We start from the raw sequence: 19,028 nt of genomic DNA on the forward strand, positions 1-19,028 counted from the left end.
CACTCATGCTTTACTTTATTCAGTAAATTCACAGCTAATGTCAACTGATAAACAATAATCAACAACTGCAATTAAACAAGAAGCTTAACATATCCGTTTTCTTTTATGTAATCATTAACTCCTTTTTTCAAAATTACCCAGCTCTGCCTATGTTCTTAATCTTACAGCCTTTATCAGTTCTGCCTGCCTTTTCGTTGGCTATGTAGAACAGTCCATATTCCAAGCCTTCCCCAGTAATGTTCCTCAGCTCTTCCTCCACTACACTGATGACTGCATTGGTGCTGGTGCATGCACCCACAATGAACTCGTCCAGTCCATCAACTTTGTCTCCAACTTACACCCTGCCCTTAAATTCAATTGGTCCATTTCTGACAATGCCCTCCCCTTTCTTGGTCTCTCTGCCTCCATCTTTGGAGGGACTGCCAACCAACATACTATATAAACCTATCGATTCCCACATTTTATTTTGACTATATCTCTTCCCACCCTGTCTGCTGTAAAAATGCTATTTCCCTTTCTCAGTTCCTTTACCTCCGTCACACCTGTTCCTACGATATGGCTTTCTGGTCCAGGATATTAGAGAAGAGGATTTCATTTCCTCCAACATTGATGGTGCCCTCAGTTGTATCTCCTCTATTTCCCAAAAGTCCACACTCACCCACCTGCCCACTGCATTAACAGTGGTAAGAGTTTCTCTTATCTTCCTCTAGCAACCCATGAGCCTCCACATCCAACACATCAGCCTCTGTAACTACTGCCATCTCCAAAGGGGTCCTACCACTAAACACATTTTAACCTCGTCTTCTCCTGCTATGCTCTTTGCAGGGATCTCTCCTTCTGTGATTCCCTTCTTCATTTGTCCCTCCCCACTAATTTCCCTCCTGGCACTTTGACAAGCTGACAGAATGCTACACCTGCCCATATACCTCCTCCCTCACCTCCATCTAGGGCCCTAAACTGTCCTTCCAGGTGAGGTGACACTTCACCTGTGGATGTGTCGGAGTCTATTGTGTCCAGTGCTCTGGTGTGGCCTTCTATACATTGGTGAGACCTGTTGTAAATTGGGGGACAGCTCTGTCAAGCTCCTCCACTCCATCTGCCAAAAGTGGAACTTCTTACTGGTCAAACATTTTAATTCTGATTCCTAAACCCATTCCAACATGTCAGTCCATGATCTCATCTTGTGCCACGATGAGGAGCACCTCAGGGTGGAAGAGAAACATCTTGTATTCTGTCTGGGTAGCTTCCAACCTGATGGCATGAATGTCATTTTCTCCTTCCAGTAAGAAATATTTTAACACTCCCTCCCCTCTTCTTTTATTCCCCACTCTAGCCCCTTATCTTTTCTCAGCTGCCTATCACCTCCTCCCGTTCCTTTTCTCCTACGGTCCACCCTCTTCTCCCATCAGATTCCTTCCTCTCCTGGTGTTTACCTTTCCCACCCACCTGGCTTTGCCAATCACCTTCTAGCTATCCTCCTTCCCCTACCTCTATCTATTTATTCTTTCTTTTCCCTTCTTTCCCAGTCCTGAAGAAGTGTCTTGCCCCGAAACATCAACTGTTTATTCATTTCCAAAGAGGCTGCCTGACCTGCTGAGTTCCTCCAGCATTTTGTCCGTGTTACTGTGGATTTCCAGCATCTTTATCACCATTACCATGCTACTGAATAGCACATCACAGACACATGAAATATTCTGTGAAGATTTTGAAGGTCTTTTGAAGGTTATGTGTTGTTTTATGAAATAAGAAGAATTAAAATATATATTCTGCCTTGCTTTCATTTATTGCTGACAAGAATTTGATCTGTATAAACAAGAAAAGATTTTGCAAGAGGTCTTGGGGATTTTTATTTTGCTTTCTTGTCAACTAAAGCTCAGAAAATGGTTAACACTATAATATGCAAACAACAGCATGGATCCAACCACTGGAAATTTTCCTGGGTTTTATGTTTGAATTTTTGGGGAGAAGGTATCAGCAGTTGAGGTGATTGACTTCACCAGATCAGCCATGCAATTTGACAGTTAAAACAGAGGAGAAAACAAATTGGTCAATATTGCCAAAACCCAAATGGGATGAAATTCATCCATGATGCTTTTGGGTTGAAGCTTGCCTGCAATTACAGCCGTGACTCAGATTTGAATACTCAACCCTTAACTGTCCCAATTGAGTGCACCTGGAATCGATGTGAATACAGAGATGAGTTACTGGGTCATAGTGAAGGGTAGCCTCATACCCTGCTAACCTTGGCAGTGTGAAGTCCAAGTAGCTTAATACTGAATCTCCACATCCTGACCAACAGGTGACTCCGTCTCGCCTTGTCCCCGCTTTATCATAGACTCTCCTTTCATTATCTCCTCCTCATCAATGCCTCAGAGTAATTCCATCAATTTCCTTCCCTCATACATCTACCTGGAGCCTATTTACTCTCACATACCCACTAATTCCACCTTGAAAGTCCTACCATCCATCTGCATGAGGAAGAACTAATTTCTACCCAATATTTTTCCCTCATTATGTTTTTCTAATTTTATATTTCCAACTTCTATAGATTTTTACAGTTCATTTAGAAAGGTATAGCATTTCTGACCTAAAAATCTCAAAGCAAAAGGATGTTCCATGATTTTAACAAATATACTTCTATCTCCCATCAAGACGGGTTTAAAGTTCTCCACCTGTTTCTCAACAAAGGACCCAACTAGTTGACTCTCCACTACCACTGTCCTCTGGCAGAACTGGCCCTCACCCTCAACAATTTCTCCTTCAGGTCTTCCCACATTCTCCAAACTCAAGGGATAGCCATGAGCACCCGCATGGGCCCTAGCTATGCCTGCCTTTTCATTGGCTACATAGTCCATGTTTCAAGCCTTCCATGGTAATGCACTTTCTGCACTAAGTTAGTGACTGTGTTGGTGCTGCTTCATTCACCCATGCTGAGTTCGTTAATTTCATCAACTTTGTCTCAACTTACACCCTGCCCTTAAATTCATTTCGTCCACTTATGACATCGCTCTCCTCCTTCTCGATATCTGTATCTCCATCTCTGGAGACATACTATTTACCAACATCTTTTACAAACTTACCAATTCCCATGGCTATCTTCAATATACCTCTTCACACCTTGTTTCCCAGAAAAATGCTATTCTCTTTTCTCAGTCCCTTTGTCTCTGCTGCATCTGTTCCCGGGATGAGATTTTCCTTTTCTGGACAGAGATGTCCTCCTCCTTCAAAGAACATAGTTTTCCTTCCACTGATGCTGCCCTAACCCACATTGCCTCCATTTCCCAGACCTCCATGCTTAGCCCATCTTCCTGCCTCCTTAACAAGGTAGGAGGTCCTCTTAACATGTACAAACGCTGGATGAACTCTTGTCCTTACCTACCATCCTATGAGCCTTCACATCCGACACATCATTCTGCACAACTTCTGCCATCTCCAAAGTGATCCAACCACCAAACATATCCTTATCTTCCCACAACACCACCACCCCCCTCACTCTCCGTTCTCCACAGGGATCGCTCCCTCCATGATCCTCTTGCCCAATTGTCCCTCCCTACTAATCCCCCTCCTGTCACATATCCCTGCAAGTGACAGAAATGCTACACCTGCCCATTCACCTCCTACCTTACCTCCATTCAGGGCCTCAAACAGTCCTCCCAGGTGAGGCTGCACTTCACCTGCAGATCTGTTGAGGTCGTCTATCGTATCCGTTGATCCCAATGTGGCTTCCTCTACATTGGTGAGACCTGACATTGGGGGACCACTTTGTCGAGCACTTCCACTCCATCTGGCAAAAATTGAATTTCCCGGTAGCCAACCATTTTAATTCCTATCCCCATTCCCATTCTGACCTGTCATTCCATGGCCTCCTCTTTTGCCACATGAGGCCATTCTCAGGGTGGAGGAGCAACACCTCATATTCGGTCTGGGTAGCCTCCAACTTGATGGTGTGAACATTGATTTCTCCTTCCCGGGTTTTTTCCCTCCCCCTTCCCTCTTCCTCTATTCCCCACTTGGGCTTCTTACCTCTTCTCCTCACCTCTCCCGGTGCCCCTCCTTCCTGCCTTTCTCCAATGTTCCACTCTCCTCTCCTAACAGATTCCTTCCTCTCTAGCTCGTTAACTTTCCCACTCTCCTGACTTCACTTACCGCCTTCCAGCTATGCTCAATCTCCTTCCCCCACACCTTTTTATTCTGGCGTCTTCTCCCAAACTTTCCAGTGCTGAAGAAGGGTTTGGGCCCGGAAGGTCAATGGGTTTATTCATTTCCATAGATGTGTTTATTCTATCTGTTTATTCATTCCATATGTGTGCTGCTCTGGATTTCCAGCATCTGCAAAATCCCTTGTGTTTATTGATTTTCCTGTTTAAAATTTTATCTACTGACAGTCACAAGATTATCAAATGAGTTTCCTTAAGTTGTTGCTATATTTGTAATTTATTTAGGTTATGCAGTTAAACCACATTCAGAAGTTCTCTTTCTCCTTTGGCATTTTGGATCTCTGGTCCTACCCAGTACAGAGTTCACAAGCAGAAGCTGATGAACTATCTTCTTGTTTTCTGTTTTGCTCAGTTTTTTTTAGCTTGATTTGGAAAGTATGTTTGACAAATATTTTTTTACCATCCAATTCTGCAAGGCATTCAGCTGTACAGATTACATGTTGTTGGAATAGATTTCGAGGCACTAGGCACCAAACAGTATACAGAAAACTGCTGAATCAAAAGGGAAAAATGCCTGGAATTTATGAGCTGTGTATTTTCTCTAAAAAAAATACCAGGAGAAATGAATTGAATAATTGAATATCTAAACAGAAATCTATAGTGTAGCAGAGGGAGTTGGTGAATATACATTTACCTTCAGAGTAAAGCATTTCGTATATTTGAGATGCACAGCTTTACAACTGTTTATCTATTTAGCACATCATAATTATTGAATATAATTATAAAAGCTGTCAAAATGTTGTACACTTTGTTGGTTAGGTTGCTATGATTAAGCTTCCAAGGCTTTTACAGATAGAGTGAGGACATCCATTATGTACAACAAAAGGATAACTCCAAGTATTTTGTAAATAGTGGAAAAAATATTAGAGAAGGTAATTTGACAGCTGATGTAAAACCATTCACAAAATAATACGGACAGCCAAAAGCCAATAGAATGAGGACTTTTGAGTATTGACCAGAGAACAAAAGTCTAAAATTTGATTTATTATCTTTCAGCAGTGACCAAACATCATTGAGAATCACCATGAACGCTGCTTCATGAGGTCCCATAAAGATGCTGCTAATCTCAACGCGGCATCCTCTATTGATTATATCAAATTTTTCTGACAGCCACGATTTGGCCTTACTGGTAAAATCTTTACCGCCAAGATATAAAAAGACATGGCACAAAGCGTGCGCCACTCTGCTAAGGGAATGTTGCCAATAAATGAACGGATACTGAAAATGGACTATGCAGAGATGAGAGAAGATGGACGTGTGCTCCTAGTGGACCAGGGGATCCTGGCCACTGTAGTGAAGAAACTACAAGCAGAAAGTCTGCTATTTAAAACGGCTTCACTGAAGATCCCCAGACCTTTAGTTTAATTATTCGTTTTCAATACCTGGGCATCACTGCTGAGGTCATTATTTATTGCCCATCTCTAATTGACCCTGAGAAGTGGAGCTGAGCCATCTTAAAATGCAGCGGTTTAGAAGTCATTCTGCTGAAGGTACTCCAAGGTTCTATTCAGGAAGATGTTTCTGAACTTAGACTCTATGATACATTCCCAATTTCAGGACGGTGTGAGATTGCAAAGGTGTCCTGTAGCTATTGATGTTTCCTGTGGCTGCTGCCCTTAGCGTTCTTGGTGGGAAAGGTTATAGGTTTGGAAAACACTGTCAGAGTTGCCAGATGAGTACTGGAGTGCATTTTTACAGACAGTCCACACTGCAGCAAAGGTTTGGGATGGTAGATAGGGTGTCAACAAAATAGGATACTTTGTCTGGGATACAGTCTGCCTGCTTGAAATTGGTTTGAACTACACTGATGCCAGTATGCAAGGAGTACTCCTGAACAGTCCTGACACATTTGTAGATAATGGAAAGGCCTTGAGGAGCCAGGAGGCCATGGTGATAGAGTCATTGTGCACTACAGCACAGAAACAGGCCTCTCAACCCCTTTAATCCATGCTTAACTATTTTTTTGTCTCGTCCCAATGACTTGCACCTGGACCATAGCTATTCACACCTCTTCTATCCATGAACTCATCCGGATTTCTCTAAAATGCTGAAATTGAACCCACATCCACACGCTCACCATCCTCCCAGTGTAGAAGCTGCCCTTCATGTTCCCCTTAAACACTTCACCGTTCACTCTTAACCCAATGGACTCAAGTTCTAATCTCACCCAACCTCAGTGGAAAAAACCTGCTTACATTTATCCTATCAATATGCTTCATAATTTTGTATTCCCCGATCAAATCTCCCCTCATTCTCCTATGCTCCACAGGATAAAGTCATAACCTTTTCAACCTATACTATGACTCAGATCCTCAAGTCCTGGCAATAACCTTGTAAATTTTCTCTGTGCTCTTTCAGTCTTATTGATATCTTTCCTGCAAGGAGGGATCAGCACTGCACACAATACTCCACGTTTGGCCTTGCCAACATTTTATGTAACTTCAACATAACATCCCATCATCAACAACTTCAGGAAACCTGGACTTGGGTTTAGTACCATAGCCACAGTATTTATATGGTGATTACATTTGAGTTTCAGATCAATGATGACGTTTGGGATGTTCACGGTGGGAACTAAATAATGAAAAAGCATTAATGGTATTTCTGGCAGCAAGTCTGTATGACATCATTGGTGGTCACAGCCCAGTCCATCACAGGCAAATCCCTCCACACCACTGAGTACATTTACATACAGCACGGTTACAAGAAAGCAGCACCCATCATAAAAGACCCCCACCATCCAGGCCGTGCCTTCTTCTCACCACTTCCATTAAGCAGGTTGTACAGAAGCCAACACAACCAGGTTCAGGAACAGTTGTTACCCTACAACCGTCAGGCTCCTGAATCAGCATGAATGACTTCAATTGCCATGACTCTGAACTGATTCTTTAACCTACAGACTCATTTTCAGGAACTCATGTTCTCAGTATTATATTTTATTTGCAGTTTGTCTTCTTCTGCACATTGGTTATTTGTCAGTCTTTCCTTACATATAGTTTCTTGTAAATGTTATTGTACTTCATTTTTTTTCTGTAAATGCCTGCAAGAAAATAAATCTCAAACTAGTATATGGTAACCTGTATGTATTTTGATAATAAATTTACTTTGAATTTTGTAAACTTTGGGAAAGCCTGCAATTCAGCAATTTCCATTATGGCTCTGTCTGTTCTTATGGACTGAGAAAACCACAAATGACCCATTTCTTCTTGAAAATGAAGCTTGGGTGATCTTCAAGGAGCTTCAGCCTGAAACTGGCAGTAAGGAACAGTGTGTACACATCTGAATACTACACCCTGGATAATAACAATTGAAAATGCAAGAAATATCAGCAAGTCAGGCAACACCTGTGGAAAGAGGAAGACATTTTACATTCCATACAAGACTTGAAAGGCTATCAATGTAAAATGTTAACTATCTGTAAGTTAACATAGACAGAACTCTGAAATGTATGCAGTGCTCTTTAGTGCCAGTCTCATGGTCATTCCTGGCTGTTGCTGCCCGAAGCTTCATTTTGTTTGTCCTGTCTTCTACCCTAGGTGTAGAAATCGTTTTGCACAGCTTCACTTATAAACAAAAATCACTATCAGAATATTCCTGGGTATCTTAAAGACTTGTGAAAATTGGTGACCAGCTTTTCAATGAAATTTTCATTTGTGATCTCCAGGGTAAAATCTCCCAGACGATTTCAACTGTACTCAAGCGTGCATATTTTGACTCCAGCATGACTTTCAAATTCACCGGCTTGCTTAAGAACCATTCTTACAATATATGAGATTAGGTTTTTTTCAGAATTTTGAAAGCAAGTGGAGAATAAACAGAAGCTTTTCCTTTAGCTTAGTATGTTCAAAAAAGAAATCATAAAGGAAAAGCCAGTCCATTCAAGAAAAATACTGGGAATATTTATGCATGTAGAGTATACATGAAAAGAATAAATACTAACTCAATTAATAGAAGTGGTAAATGTATAATGTTGAAGGATATATAGTGGTATGATGGTTGGAGTTGGAATGTACAGTATAACTGCTATGATCACACTGAACAGTGAAGCAATACCTACTGCTTCCCTTGAGTCACAACTATTTCCCACTTACTCTAATATGAGAACAAAGGCATTTCTGACCAAGGGATGGATCACAGACACACGTGCACATGCATGAGCAGGGGAGATCTTCAGGCTTTGTTTTTCCCCTGGTAGATATGATCATTTTTGAGATTGGACTGTTACATTTCAGATGGCATGTTGGCTACTGTAAACTTCTAGAAATACAAGAAGCCTGTTGACTGCACAAGTTTAATGCCCAACATCGGCGAAACGAAGTCCTAACATATAGACTTGCTCAGTCTGACACAAAGCAGAGTGGAAATTAACAGAGTGAGGTGTTCTCTCAAGAGAAGGTGACCTAATCAAGGTCTGATGAAGTTGTAGAAAAATTAATACCTTTGGGAGATATCAAAATTAAAGAAAATAAATATATATGGTTACCAACAAATCCAAATGAAGTTCAAAAGTGATTATTTGAATTTGGCACCATGTGGAACTTTGAAACAACCAGCAAGTTTGCCTGCAAAAGAAAGCCAGATACATATCCGTAAGGTATGATTAAATATGCTAAGTTAAAGGGATGTGAAGTAAGATGCAAGAAGACTCACTGAGAATGTAATAATGGCCATAGCCAATATTGAACAATACTGTCTTTCTATACTGTATAATTCTATGTAATCATCTAGTAAGTTAAAATTCAACCACTCACAACAAACCTAAAGATTAATTTTAAAATGTTTGTAAACCTTGTTGATCCAACTTGTTGAGATGAAGTGCTCAAATTGTTCCTGAAATTTGTACATAAAGTATTGTTCCAGAATCAGACAATCTGACAATAATTATGTGTCAAGTAGAAAATTATTTCTGAATCCACAGTGATTACAATGAGCATTATATTTTTCAAGGTTGCATCATACAACCACTTGATTCCTGCTGTTCCAGAAGTCAAGTAAGGTTTCCTTCTAACTTCGATACCTTGGTAGCAAATAAATGTGTTCAAAGTAAATTAAAAATACACATTTAAAGAAAAACATTTCCTTATTATTCTTCTTCTGGGTTGTCCATTGCAGATGTGTTAACTCCTGGAGCCTATTGGAGTGTTCCAAACAAAAATACTGGGTCTTTCAAATTAACTTACAGGTAGGGTCCATAATCAAAACCAATATAAGCTGAGATATCCATAGCCTATTCAACATCAAATAATATCAGAAGACAATGTCTTTATGATTTAAATTTAACACAGTCAGATTTTAAAAGTGTCACCAGTTGCTGTGAGAAAGTTTTTGGACTTTTGCTTTTCATTTACTTTTAATCATAAGCTGCTGAATATATTAAGTGAACTTCCATGTACACGTTTTGATAACATTATTGCAGGACCATTTATTTTCATGTAGAACATGGCTGAACATTGCCCTTTTTGACTAAAGCAATTAATAATCTTGTCCACAATCCTCCATGACTTACCTCTGCATCCACATTTAAGAACTCCAAATTCTGATGTGATAGAAAGATTAGTGGCAAATGAATTCAATATATTGTAGAGTAAAACAATACAACAATCATTTGTAACTCGCTTCATGTAATCCATGATAAAATCAATGCTTCTGCAAGTGGAACTTTAGCTCATGATCATTAATTTACAGCTGGATCACTGGAGTGAGAAGACGGGTGAATTACTGTTGCTGCATATTACATGGGAAACACAGCACCACAATATTTTAAAAAGGAGATCAATCAAATATGAAAATAAATTGAAAACTAGACAGATGTTTTAAAACAAACATTTGGCTTCAATGCTTGCAGATTTTAGGTCTTACAAAATCACACTTTAATAATCTTATTTTCAAGTTTTCTTCATCATAATTCCTTGCTTAGTACTCCTTTTACTAACAGCTCATTTTAGATGTCAGTTTCCAGCACAGAATGGGGTCTTGGTTTTAAATATCATCCTTTAAAGGGCCAACAAGATTAACTTTCTTGTTTGTCTTCTGGCAGTGTTCTACTAAGTTGTCCTATTTTCATTTGAAATTAGCTTACCTTAAAACACACATTCAATTAAGTAATTAGCAAGAATAGTAATAAATGAAGTTTCCGTTTATCCAGAATCATGGGCTAGATTGTGCTCCAAAGAGAACCAGTGGCCACATTCTGCTTGTGGGTTGGCTTGTCCTGACCTCTGATGGAATGTGGAAGTCAGAAAGGTGTTGGAGTCTAGATAAATGCACAGTTCAGTCTTTAGACTCACCACAGGGTGTGAAAACAAGCACACAACTGATTTTAATGGGATCACCAGACCTGATTAAACTGATAAAGGTAAGGGTTCTACTTGATATATTTTATCATTAGCATATTTAGTAACAACCACCGTAATTTTAATTACACATGCTTTCTTAATCTTTTTCTGAACTACAATAATCTATTTGGAATGGTCTAAATGTCTCTCACCATTAGCAAGCTGTCATCAGGCCATCAAGTTGTTCTGTGGGTCAGACCTCAGAAATGACCACTCAAGGCTTAATTACAGCCTGTTTTTCACTCTGCGGAGCAGTCAGAGGACGTAGGGATGGGTTTGATTTCAGAGCAGCTCACTGGGTTAAGCATTCTTGCCAAGGATATGGAATCAGAGCCAGTGGTGGGGGAAGGAATTCAGGGGTGGGGAGGTCAGTGGTCAGTTAGAGATATGTCTAGGACTACTCACTGCTACCAGATGCAAAGAGGTGAAGAAAAAAATACTTAGACTTCATAAAAAACCTACATGAGGTCCAGCTTTCAAATATTTTCATTAAACTTGAACTGCAATGCATACAAAAACAGGTAAGAAATCATTTAATTACCACTTTAGGTAGGTTCATGAATCAAAATAATGTTCAGAAGTAGCTTCTTATTTGCAATTTTCGCAACCATGAAACTCCCTTTATAAATCAGCGAACACTTCCTTGTTAAAACCACCTGTACAAATCATGTTGATTTAAAAATTAGTACTTCACTGCAAGTTGTTTTTGGTATCTTAGAAGAAGATAAAAGCGTGAACAATTCATAGTTCTCCTGCAAGCTTATTTTTAAACGGCATTTATTTTGCTAAAGAAAAGTTTGTCATTATTGAAAACTCACGTTCAGAGGGTTTGAAAGCTGTTCTTACTGCTCCATTTCCTGAGCCGATGCAGCCATCCTCATCATCACAGTCTCCACTGAACTCGACATCATCACTATCCATCTGACCACTGCCCTTTCCTGCCCGTCGCCACTGTTCGTATTTGGAGGTCACCTTTCCTTGTAACAGCTGCAAAGTGAAAAGCTGCAAGTAGTAGATGGATACTTTGAAAGATATGACAACTTCAAAAATTTTCAAAGAAAATGCAAAGGGTGGGGGCAACATTAAAAAGAAAATGGCAATCAAAAGACTATCAAAAACTATTAAAAAATGATGTGCAACTAACAAAATTTATCAAATGAATTTGTGAATTTCAAGCATTTTGGCTTCAATTTAAAACAGAAATTCAAGATTACTGAATCTCAGAGAAATATTGGTGGTGTCATTACATGGTACATAATTACATTAATACAATATGAAAGAGTTCATTGAAATCAAGAAATATTGGCAAATTTAAGTTAATGTAATGTGACATTAAAGATTGCCAATCAATTGTAAAACATTTTTAAATCAAGATAATTGTGACAGCACTGTAATGTGCCATTCAATTCAATTTCTGGAAGGAACCATTTAAAATTGTAATCATTATTAAAATTTATTCGTTTATATTACATCAATCTTGTCTTTGGAAATTTATCAATATTATAAGAGTATGTGTATAAATATTAACCGAATTACTTAGTAAACATGAAAAGGAGAATTTTGCAGCATTTTGAACATGAGCTAGTTTAAGACAGAAATATTATGCTTCGCTATATTCTCCTCCATACTACCTCAGTAAATCTTTTGTAAAATTAATCTCCTGATCAAATTTTAACTGTAAGTTTGTACCCATCCTCAGAAATACAACTTCCAATTATGGCTATCAAATTACATACCCTGTTCTATTATTAATCATCAATTGATTTCTCCTGGCACCGCTCAACAGTTTTAGGGGTTTGACCTAGTTTTACTCTGAGTGGGTTTTGGGGAGTTTGCAGGTAATAACAAATTCAGGCTCTGGTATCTCCAACTCCAAAATCTTCTTTAAATCCTATAAAGAAGTGTTCCATTCACACTGTTGAATCTTCCAGAACAATTTAAAGTGACTGTACCTCTTAACTCAAAGCTTTTACAACTGAACTTCAATTAAAAAAACTATCAAAATGTCAAAGGAAAGCCCTTTTACCTAAAAGATTGCTAGAGATTTTTTTTTATATGCAGTCAACGAAAAGAGGAAAAGTCATCTTAACAACCAGAGGAAAAAAAGCATTCTAACATACCATGTCCAGCAGTCTAGAGAGAAATCACCCAGATTGACAAATATTATTGTCCTAGGTCATGGTCACAGTGTGACAAATCTTACAATAATAGACTGAGAAAGACAAGAATGTACAAAGCTTTTCATTTCTCCACTGCTCATAATCTAGGGTATGAGTCCTGGCTTCTTCCTCCAGCTCTTCCTTGAATTGCAGCCTTCGCTACCCAGCACAGCAATTAAGAATAAAATACACACTCACATTTCTGCTTTTTTTCCTGTCTCTCTCATGGAAAGCCAGGATTGCTACATGGTATTAGATTCTATTAATAATCAATGGAGGTATAACTAATGTACTGCTTGGGGGTTACTGTGTATGTGTACATGCCCTCTTCTCACTGCTACCGTCAGGAAGGAGGTAAAGACTGAAGGCAGACACTCAGTGATTGAGGACCCACTACATCCTCTCTGCCATCTGATTCCTAAATGGATATTGAACCCATGAACACTACCTCACCTTTCTTTAGATTATTTCTGTTTTTGCACAATTTTTAATCTATTTAATTATACATATATACTTACTGTAATTGATTTACTAATTTATTACTTATTTTTCTATATTATCATGTATTGCATTGGACTGCTGCCGCTAAGTTGACAAATTTCACAACATACGCCGATGATATTAAACCTGATTCTGAAATGATGCTAATAGATCTTTTGCAACACTTGTAATTTCTTGATAATCTTTAGGGACTTATACCAGAAGTTTTTGTCCTGTATTTCAAAGTTCCTGAACTTTGAAACTCTGAAAGTGGGGCGCCACTATAGCGTAGCTCAGGGTGTCAGAGTTCATAATTCAATTCCGACTCTGTCTGTAAAAGGTTCGTAAGTCCTTCTCATGAGCGTAAGAGTTCCCTCCGGGTACTTCAGTTTCCTCCCACGCTGCCGCTTCACGTTACTCTTTATTCACTATTTCTCAGATGTTATGCATCACAGGGTGAGGGGGGAATAGCAAGTTTTTACCCTTTCATCGCTTTTAGGACCAAATTTTGATCCCGAGTACATCACAAATACACACATTGTGTGCTTCCTGTAAAAATCAAGGACAAATCTACATTTTTGATGAGGGGAAAGAAAACATTCCTCCTTCGATCTTTTTTAATGAGCCTATGCTGTTCCTCTTGGTAGAGCATTCTCAAAATAGTCCAGAGTTTGCCAGTACTCCTGATCAGTGAAATGACAGAAACAACCAAATGTCACTCTCTGGTACCTTTAGCATCAAAGGCTTAATAAACTCAAAACAACTTTAATGAGGTTCCAAATAAACACAGAAACAGCCCAAAGTGACTAAGATTGAGGCAGGAATCCTTTTCAAATATTACTGATTCACGCTCATTCCAGAGGTCTCTGTCTCTGTGTAATTGAACAAGCAAGAATATTCGAGAAACCAATTTCCCAAAATAACATCTTTAAGTATGTTTTATGTCGATATAGGGGCATGCTTATCAGTTCAGTGGGAGTTACATTTCTGCACACTACTAACACAAATATTCCAATCAAAGTTGTTGCACGTCCAAAACTTGGGCAAAAACCAATGACATTTTTACCAGCAAAGTCATCTCAACTTCAAAAACAAACAAAAGGGGATGCAGTTGTTGATATTAATGTGAAAACAATACAGAAGATCACTGATAAAACTATCTATTATATTGGAAGTGCTGAATTCCATAAAATTTGAAGAGTTAATCTGCTTGTCAAATTCTATAACTGTTCATATATATATATGAACTTAATTTTAGATAAAGAATGAAAAGCAAATCTTCGCACAAATTTCTCAGTTAATTGTTTCCCACTCATAGAATTATGGAACACGATAGCAAAGAAACAGGCTGTTCAGCCCACCTAGTCTGTGCTGAACCATTAATCTACCTCGTCTCATCGCCTGCACCCAGACCATAACCCACCATACCCCTCCCGTCCATATACCTATCCAAATGTCTCTTATATGTAGAATACAAACCTGCATCCACCACTTTAGCAGGCAGCTCATTCCATACTCTCACCACCCTCTGAGTGAAGAAGTTTCCCCTCATATTTCCCTTAAACATTTTACCTTTCAACCTTAACCCCTGAGCTCTAGTTGCAGTTTCACCCAACCTCAGTGGAAAAAGTCTGCTTGCATTTACCCTATCTATGCTCCTCATAATTTTGTATATCTCTATCAAAATCTTCCCTCAATCTTCTACGTTCTTATAGATAAAGTCCTAACCTATTCAATCTTTCCCTATAACTCAGGTCCTCAAGTCCTGGCAACATCCTGGTAAATTTTCTCCATCTTACTTACATCTTTTCTGTAGGTAGGTGACCAAAGCCGGAGACAATACAGTACTCCAAATTAGGCCTCACCAACATCCTATACAATTTCACCATAACATCCCAACTCCTGTACTCAATATGTTGTTTTATGATCACCGATGTGCCAAAAGCTTTCTTTATGACTCTATCTACCTGTGGCACCACTTTCAAGGAATCATGGACCTGTATTCCCAGATCCCTCTGTTCTACTGCACTCCTCAGTGCCCTACTGCTCATTATGTAAGACCTACAGTGGTTGGTCCTTGCAAAGTGCAATACCTCACACTTATCTACATTTAATGCTTTTTGTGTGCATGTAATTATTAAAATATTTTAAGTTTTTATAGGAGAGAGAAGTTTCTGCATATATAAACAAAATTATTAATGTCCAATGTATATTTAGCTCTTCCAATTTTCCTTTCATAAACCCTTTTGCAGTTTAATAAGCTTATAAGTTTTAGAAACTGCTGAATAATGTCATCATTCAGACTGAAAACAATTTATATCATGGCGAGCCAATCAAAACAAAATCAACTAATAGGCACATATCTCGCAACAAAATCTATAGGAAGTATTTCACTAAGTCTTAAATAAATTGTAAGTGCCTGAAAGCTAACAGACATTATTTTCAATCTTCCATACATCAGTACTGGGCTGTTTATGTTAACATTAATTTAACACATCTTGTAAGTATCAGTTTAGTTTATTCCAAAAAAATGTATGTCGGGTCAGGGAGATGGTAAAAGTGTTCATCTGGTGGAAATGCAATGCTGATGTTGGGGGGGGGGGGGGAAGACAGTTAAAATGTGTTAGGTAACTTCCTACATGTGCTGTGCTGATGCTGCTGACAATAGTTTAATCAGTTCCTCTGAGAAGACAGCAATGACTCTTGGCTACAAACACCGCATTCTTTAAAAATGCATTTTATGGTCCCATTATTCATTTGGTCCAAGCTGTAATTTATCTGGTGGGCTGAAGTGCAGAAACCATGAGGCTTTGTCACTAGATGCAGACAATGGAAAGGCGATCTACAGCTGGAAACAGGCCAAGAGTTGAGTTTCTTAACTGTATTTTTAAATTTACTGCTGTCATGGGAAAAGAAGGGCTCCTTTGGCACCCACTGGACCTTCTCTGCCCATGCTTCTCATTTCCAACCATAAAATTCTCAGGAGTTAAAATTAAAATTAACTCAGGAGTCAATAGTGCCTTGGCCTACTATAGCAGAAGTTAGGTGTGGTGGGTGATAGCAATGGAAGTTGCCGCTCACATTAAATTGCCAGCCTAATTTGAAATCCATTAAAATAAGGACTAAGAAACTTACAGCCTCATAATCGAATAGCACAGAAGCAGGAACTTTGGCCCATCACTCAAATGCTGACCCTTCTGCCACTGCATTAATCCTAGTTGCTTACTTTAGGACCATATCTTTCTCGCCTTTCCTATTTCAGTGTCTGTCTAAAGGTCTTATTGGACATCCCAACACAATTCTGATCTGGACTACTTGCTCTATTTGTTCATTTAAATAGCAACTCAAGTGTAACATTTCCAAAAATAATTGCAGGGTGCGTGAAAAATTATTCTTATACCAAAATATTATCAGGTATATTCTTAATTCTTGAAAGTGTGTAGATTAATGAGCATGTAGCATTTAAGTGCATTAAAACTGACAATATGTCAGGCCGCGACCTCCAACTTTGCAAGTTCCAATTAGATCAAAGCAGTCTACAAAGCAACGTTCTCAGGAGAGCTGAGGTTCAGAAAGTGAGTAAGTCAGTAGTGTTACTGTGTAAGGCAGAGCAGGGGTGGTGTTGTATTAGAGGTAGATATGTCTTTTAGCTCCTACTTCTATGTCCACTCTCATAACCATCATTCTCACATCTATCCACTCTCCTCTGGTGGAAAACAGCTGGTAAACACTTGGTTGTCAGTCAGATGGGTTATGAGTGATTAAGGCTATGTGTTTACATAACCTAATTAAGATGGAGAATGAAATTAAATTGTTTGATTAGTAGGTGACTTTCTTGAATAGATACAGTCCCTGTAATTAATGTGCTTTTATAATGCATTAAACTAAGAAACCTTTCAAGATTTGACCAATGATGGTGAAAGGAGAACAACAAATTTTCAGTTCGGAACCGTGTGCAACTTGGAGAAGAAATTACTGGCATTACCAAGCCCACACTGCCTTAACCTTCTGATAGACGTGGTCACAGATTTAGGAAGTGGTGTCTATGTAGATGGTGTATAAGTTCAGTGCACTTTGTATATAAAACACATAGAACTACAGTTGAATGGAATGGAATGGTTGAAAGGAATGATCATCTAGATTGGCAAAGAGAATATTCAATGATGAGATTGCTTCAGCTTTGATTATACTGATGTTTTCTTAAAACTTGTGAGGTAAAATCAATGCACACAAATAAAAGATAATCCATCACTCTCCATTATCCTATCTTGAAGATGCTGGTCATTTTTTCTTCTGATCCTATTCATAATAGTATTTCTACATCAACCTCTCTGCTCCCCAAAATAACAATGATTTTGCTATTCCAAGTACCAGATAGTTTAACATCCTTTTCTTTGGTGTGTATCCTTCAAGAATTACATTTTGGATAGTGCCTCAGTATTATTTGTTTATTTCAGGTCAATTTTATTGTCATTTAACTATATACATGTACACAACATATATAATCATATAAAGTATACAGAAACCATGGTGTAAAGCACAGTAGTACACATAACACACAATGACTTATGAAGGAAAGGATAAAGCTTGCTTCACAGAACACAAATACGTCATGTTATTAAGAGCTTCTTTTGCTACCACATAACTAGCAATTGTAAATGATAAGTTTCCTGTAGTTCTTGACTGGGCAATGTGACAGAAGTGCACATTTTATCTTATTTCATCAACAATTCCAAATCCAACCTGCCAATCCAAATTGCTCAGCAGGATAGAATAAACTATGGTTTAAAACTCATAACTATGAGCATGAGACCATCATCATTGAAGGTGAGAGCAACTAAGGTATACTGAACATATACAAAACCCTACTATTGAAATATACACTCAGTAACTACTGGGTGTATGTCCATGGTCTTCTGCTGCTCTAGCCCATTTGCTTCAATGTTCAAATTGTGGGTTCAGAGATGTGCTTCAGCACATCACTGTTGTAACACATGGTTATTTGAGTACTGATGTCCCCCGTTTTTCAAACGTTCGCTTTACAACACCTTGCTGTTACAAAAGACCTACATTAGTTACCTGTTTTCGCTAACAGAAGGTGTTTTCACTGTTAGGAAAAAAGGCAGCACACACGCCGAGCAGCCAGGCTCCTCCCCCGGAACTGCATTCTAGCCGGCATTGCTTAAACACGTGCCTCTGAGCATTAGTGATGAGTTCTAAGGTTTCGGAAAAGCCTAAAAGAGCGCATAAGGGTGTTCCACTTAGTGTAAAACTAGACATAATAAAGTATTTTGATCGTGGTGAACGAAGTAAGTATATAGTGAGTTTGGCTAAGGGTTTGTGGAAGTTGAGGAAGACAATGTTGAAGAGGTTTTGGCATCCCATGACCAAGAACTGACAGATGAAGAGCTGATGAAGAGGAAAGGATAACAATTGAAGCCAAACGCAGTAGCAAACAGCCCGAAAGTGAAGTCGTCCAGGAACTGAACGTGAAGCAACTGCGTGAGATTTTTGCTGCGATTGACAACGCTGCAATGATTGTAGAAAAGCGTGACTTTAATTCTGAAAGGGTACTTAGGTTTAGGGTATATTTGCGGGATGGTTTGAGTGCTTACAAAGAACTGTGTGATAGAAAAATGCGCGAGGCTAAGCAGTCAAGCATACTGTCATTTTTCAAGCCTTCCACATCAGCCACAGCAGACGATGAACCTCAATCTTCAACATCGAGGCAGGCAGACATAGAAGACGTTAGTGACCTGCCTGCCCTGATGGAAACAGACGATGATGAGGTGACACCCCAGTCTCCTCTACCTCCCACCACCTCAACCTCCGACGAC

The 19,028-nt window shown here is 38.9% G+C and overlaps 1 protein-coding gene across 6 annotated transcripts in view; it reads right to left on the minus strand.

Annotated features, from left to right (window-relative positions):
* LOC140715301 (glypican-5-like) overlaps positions 1–19,028 on the minus strand; it is an 864,157-nt gene that overhangs the window by 409,283 nt on the left and 435,846 nt on the right. For 5 of the 6 annotated variants that reach the window (XM_073027313.1, XM_073027280.1, XM_073027291.1 and 2 more), the window contains one exon: positions 11,371–11,539. In XM_073027313.1, coding sequence (XP_072883414.1) covers positions 11,371–11,539 — 169 coding nt within the window. Of the gene's footprint in view, positions 1–6,716; positions 7,258–11,370; positions 11,540–19,028 lie in introns of those variants that run through there. The other variant, XM_073027302.1, reaches the window with a different exon arrangement.

The sequence above is a fragment of the Hemitrygon akajei genome, chromosome 2 (assembly GCF_048418815.1).
Source record: "Hemitrygon akajei chromosome 2, sHemAka1.3, whole genome shotgun sequence".
In the NCBI taxonomy this organism is placed as follows: Eukaryota; Metazoa; Chordata; class Chondrichthyes; order Myliobatiformes; family Dasyatidae; genus Hemitrygon; species Hemitrygon akajei.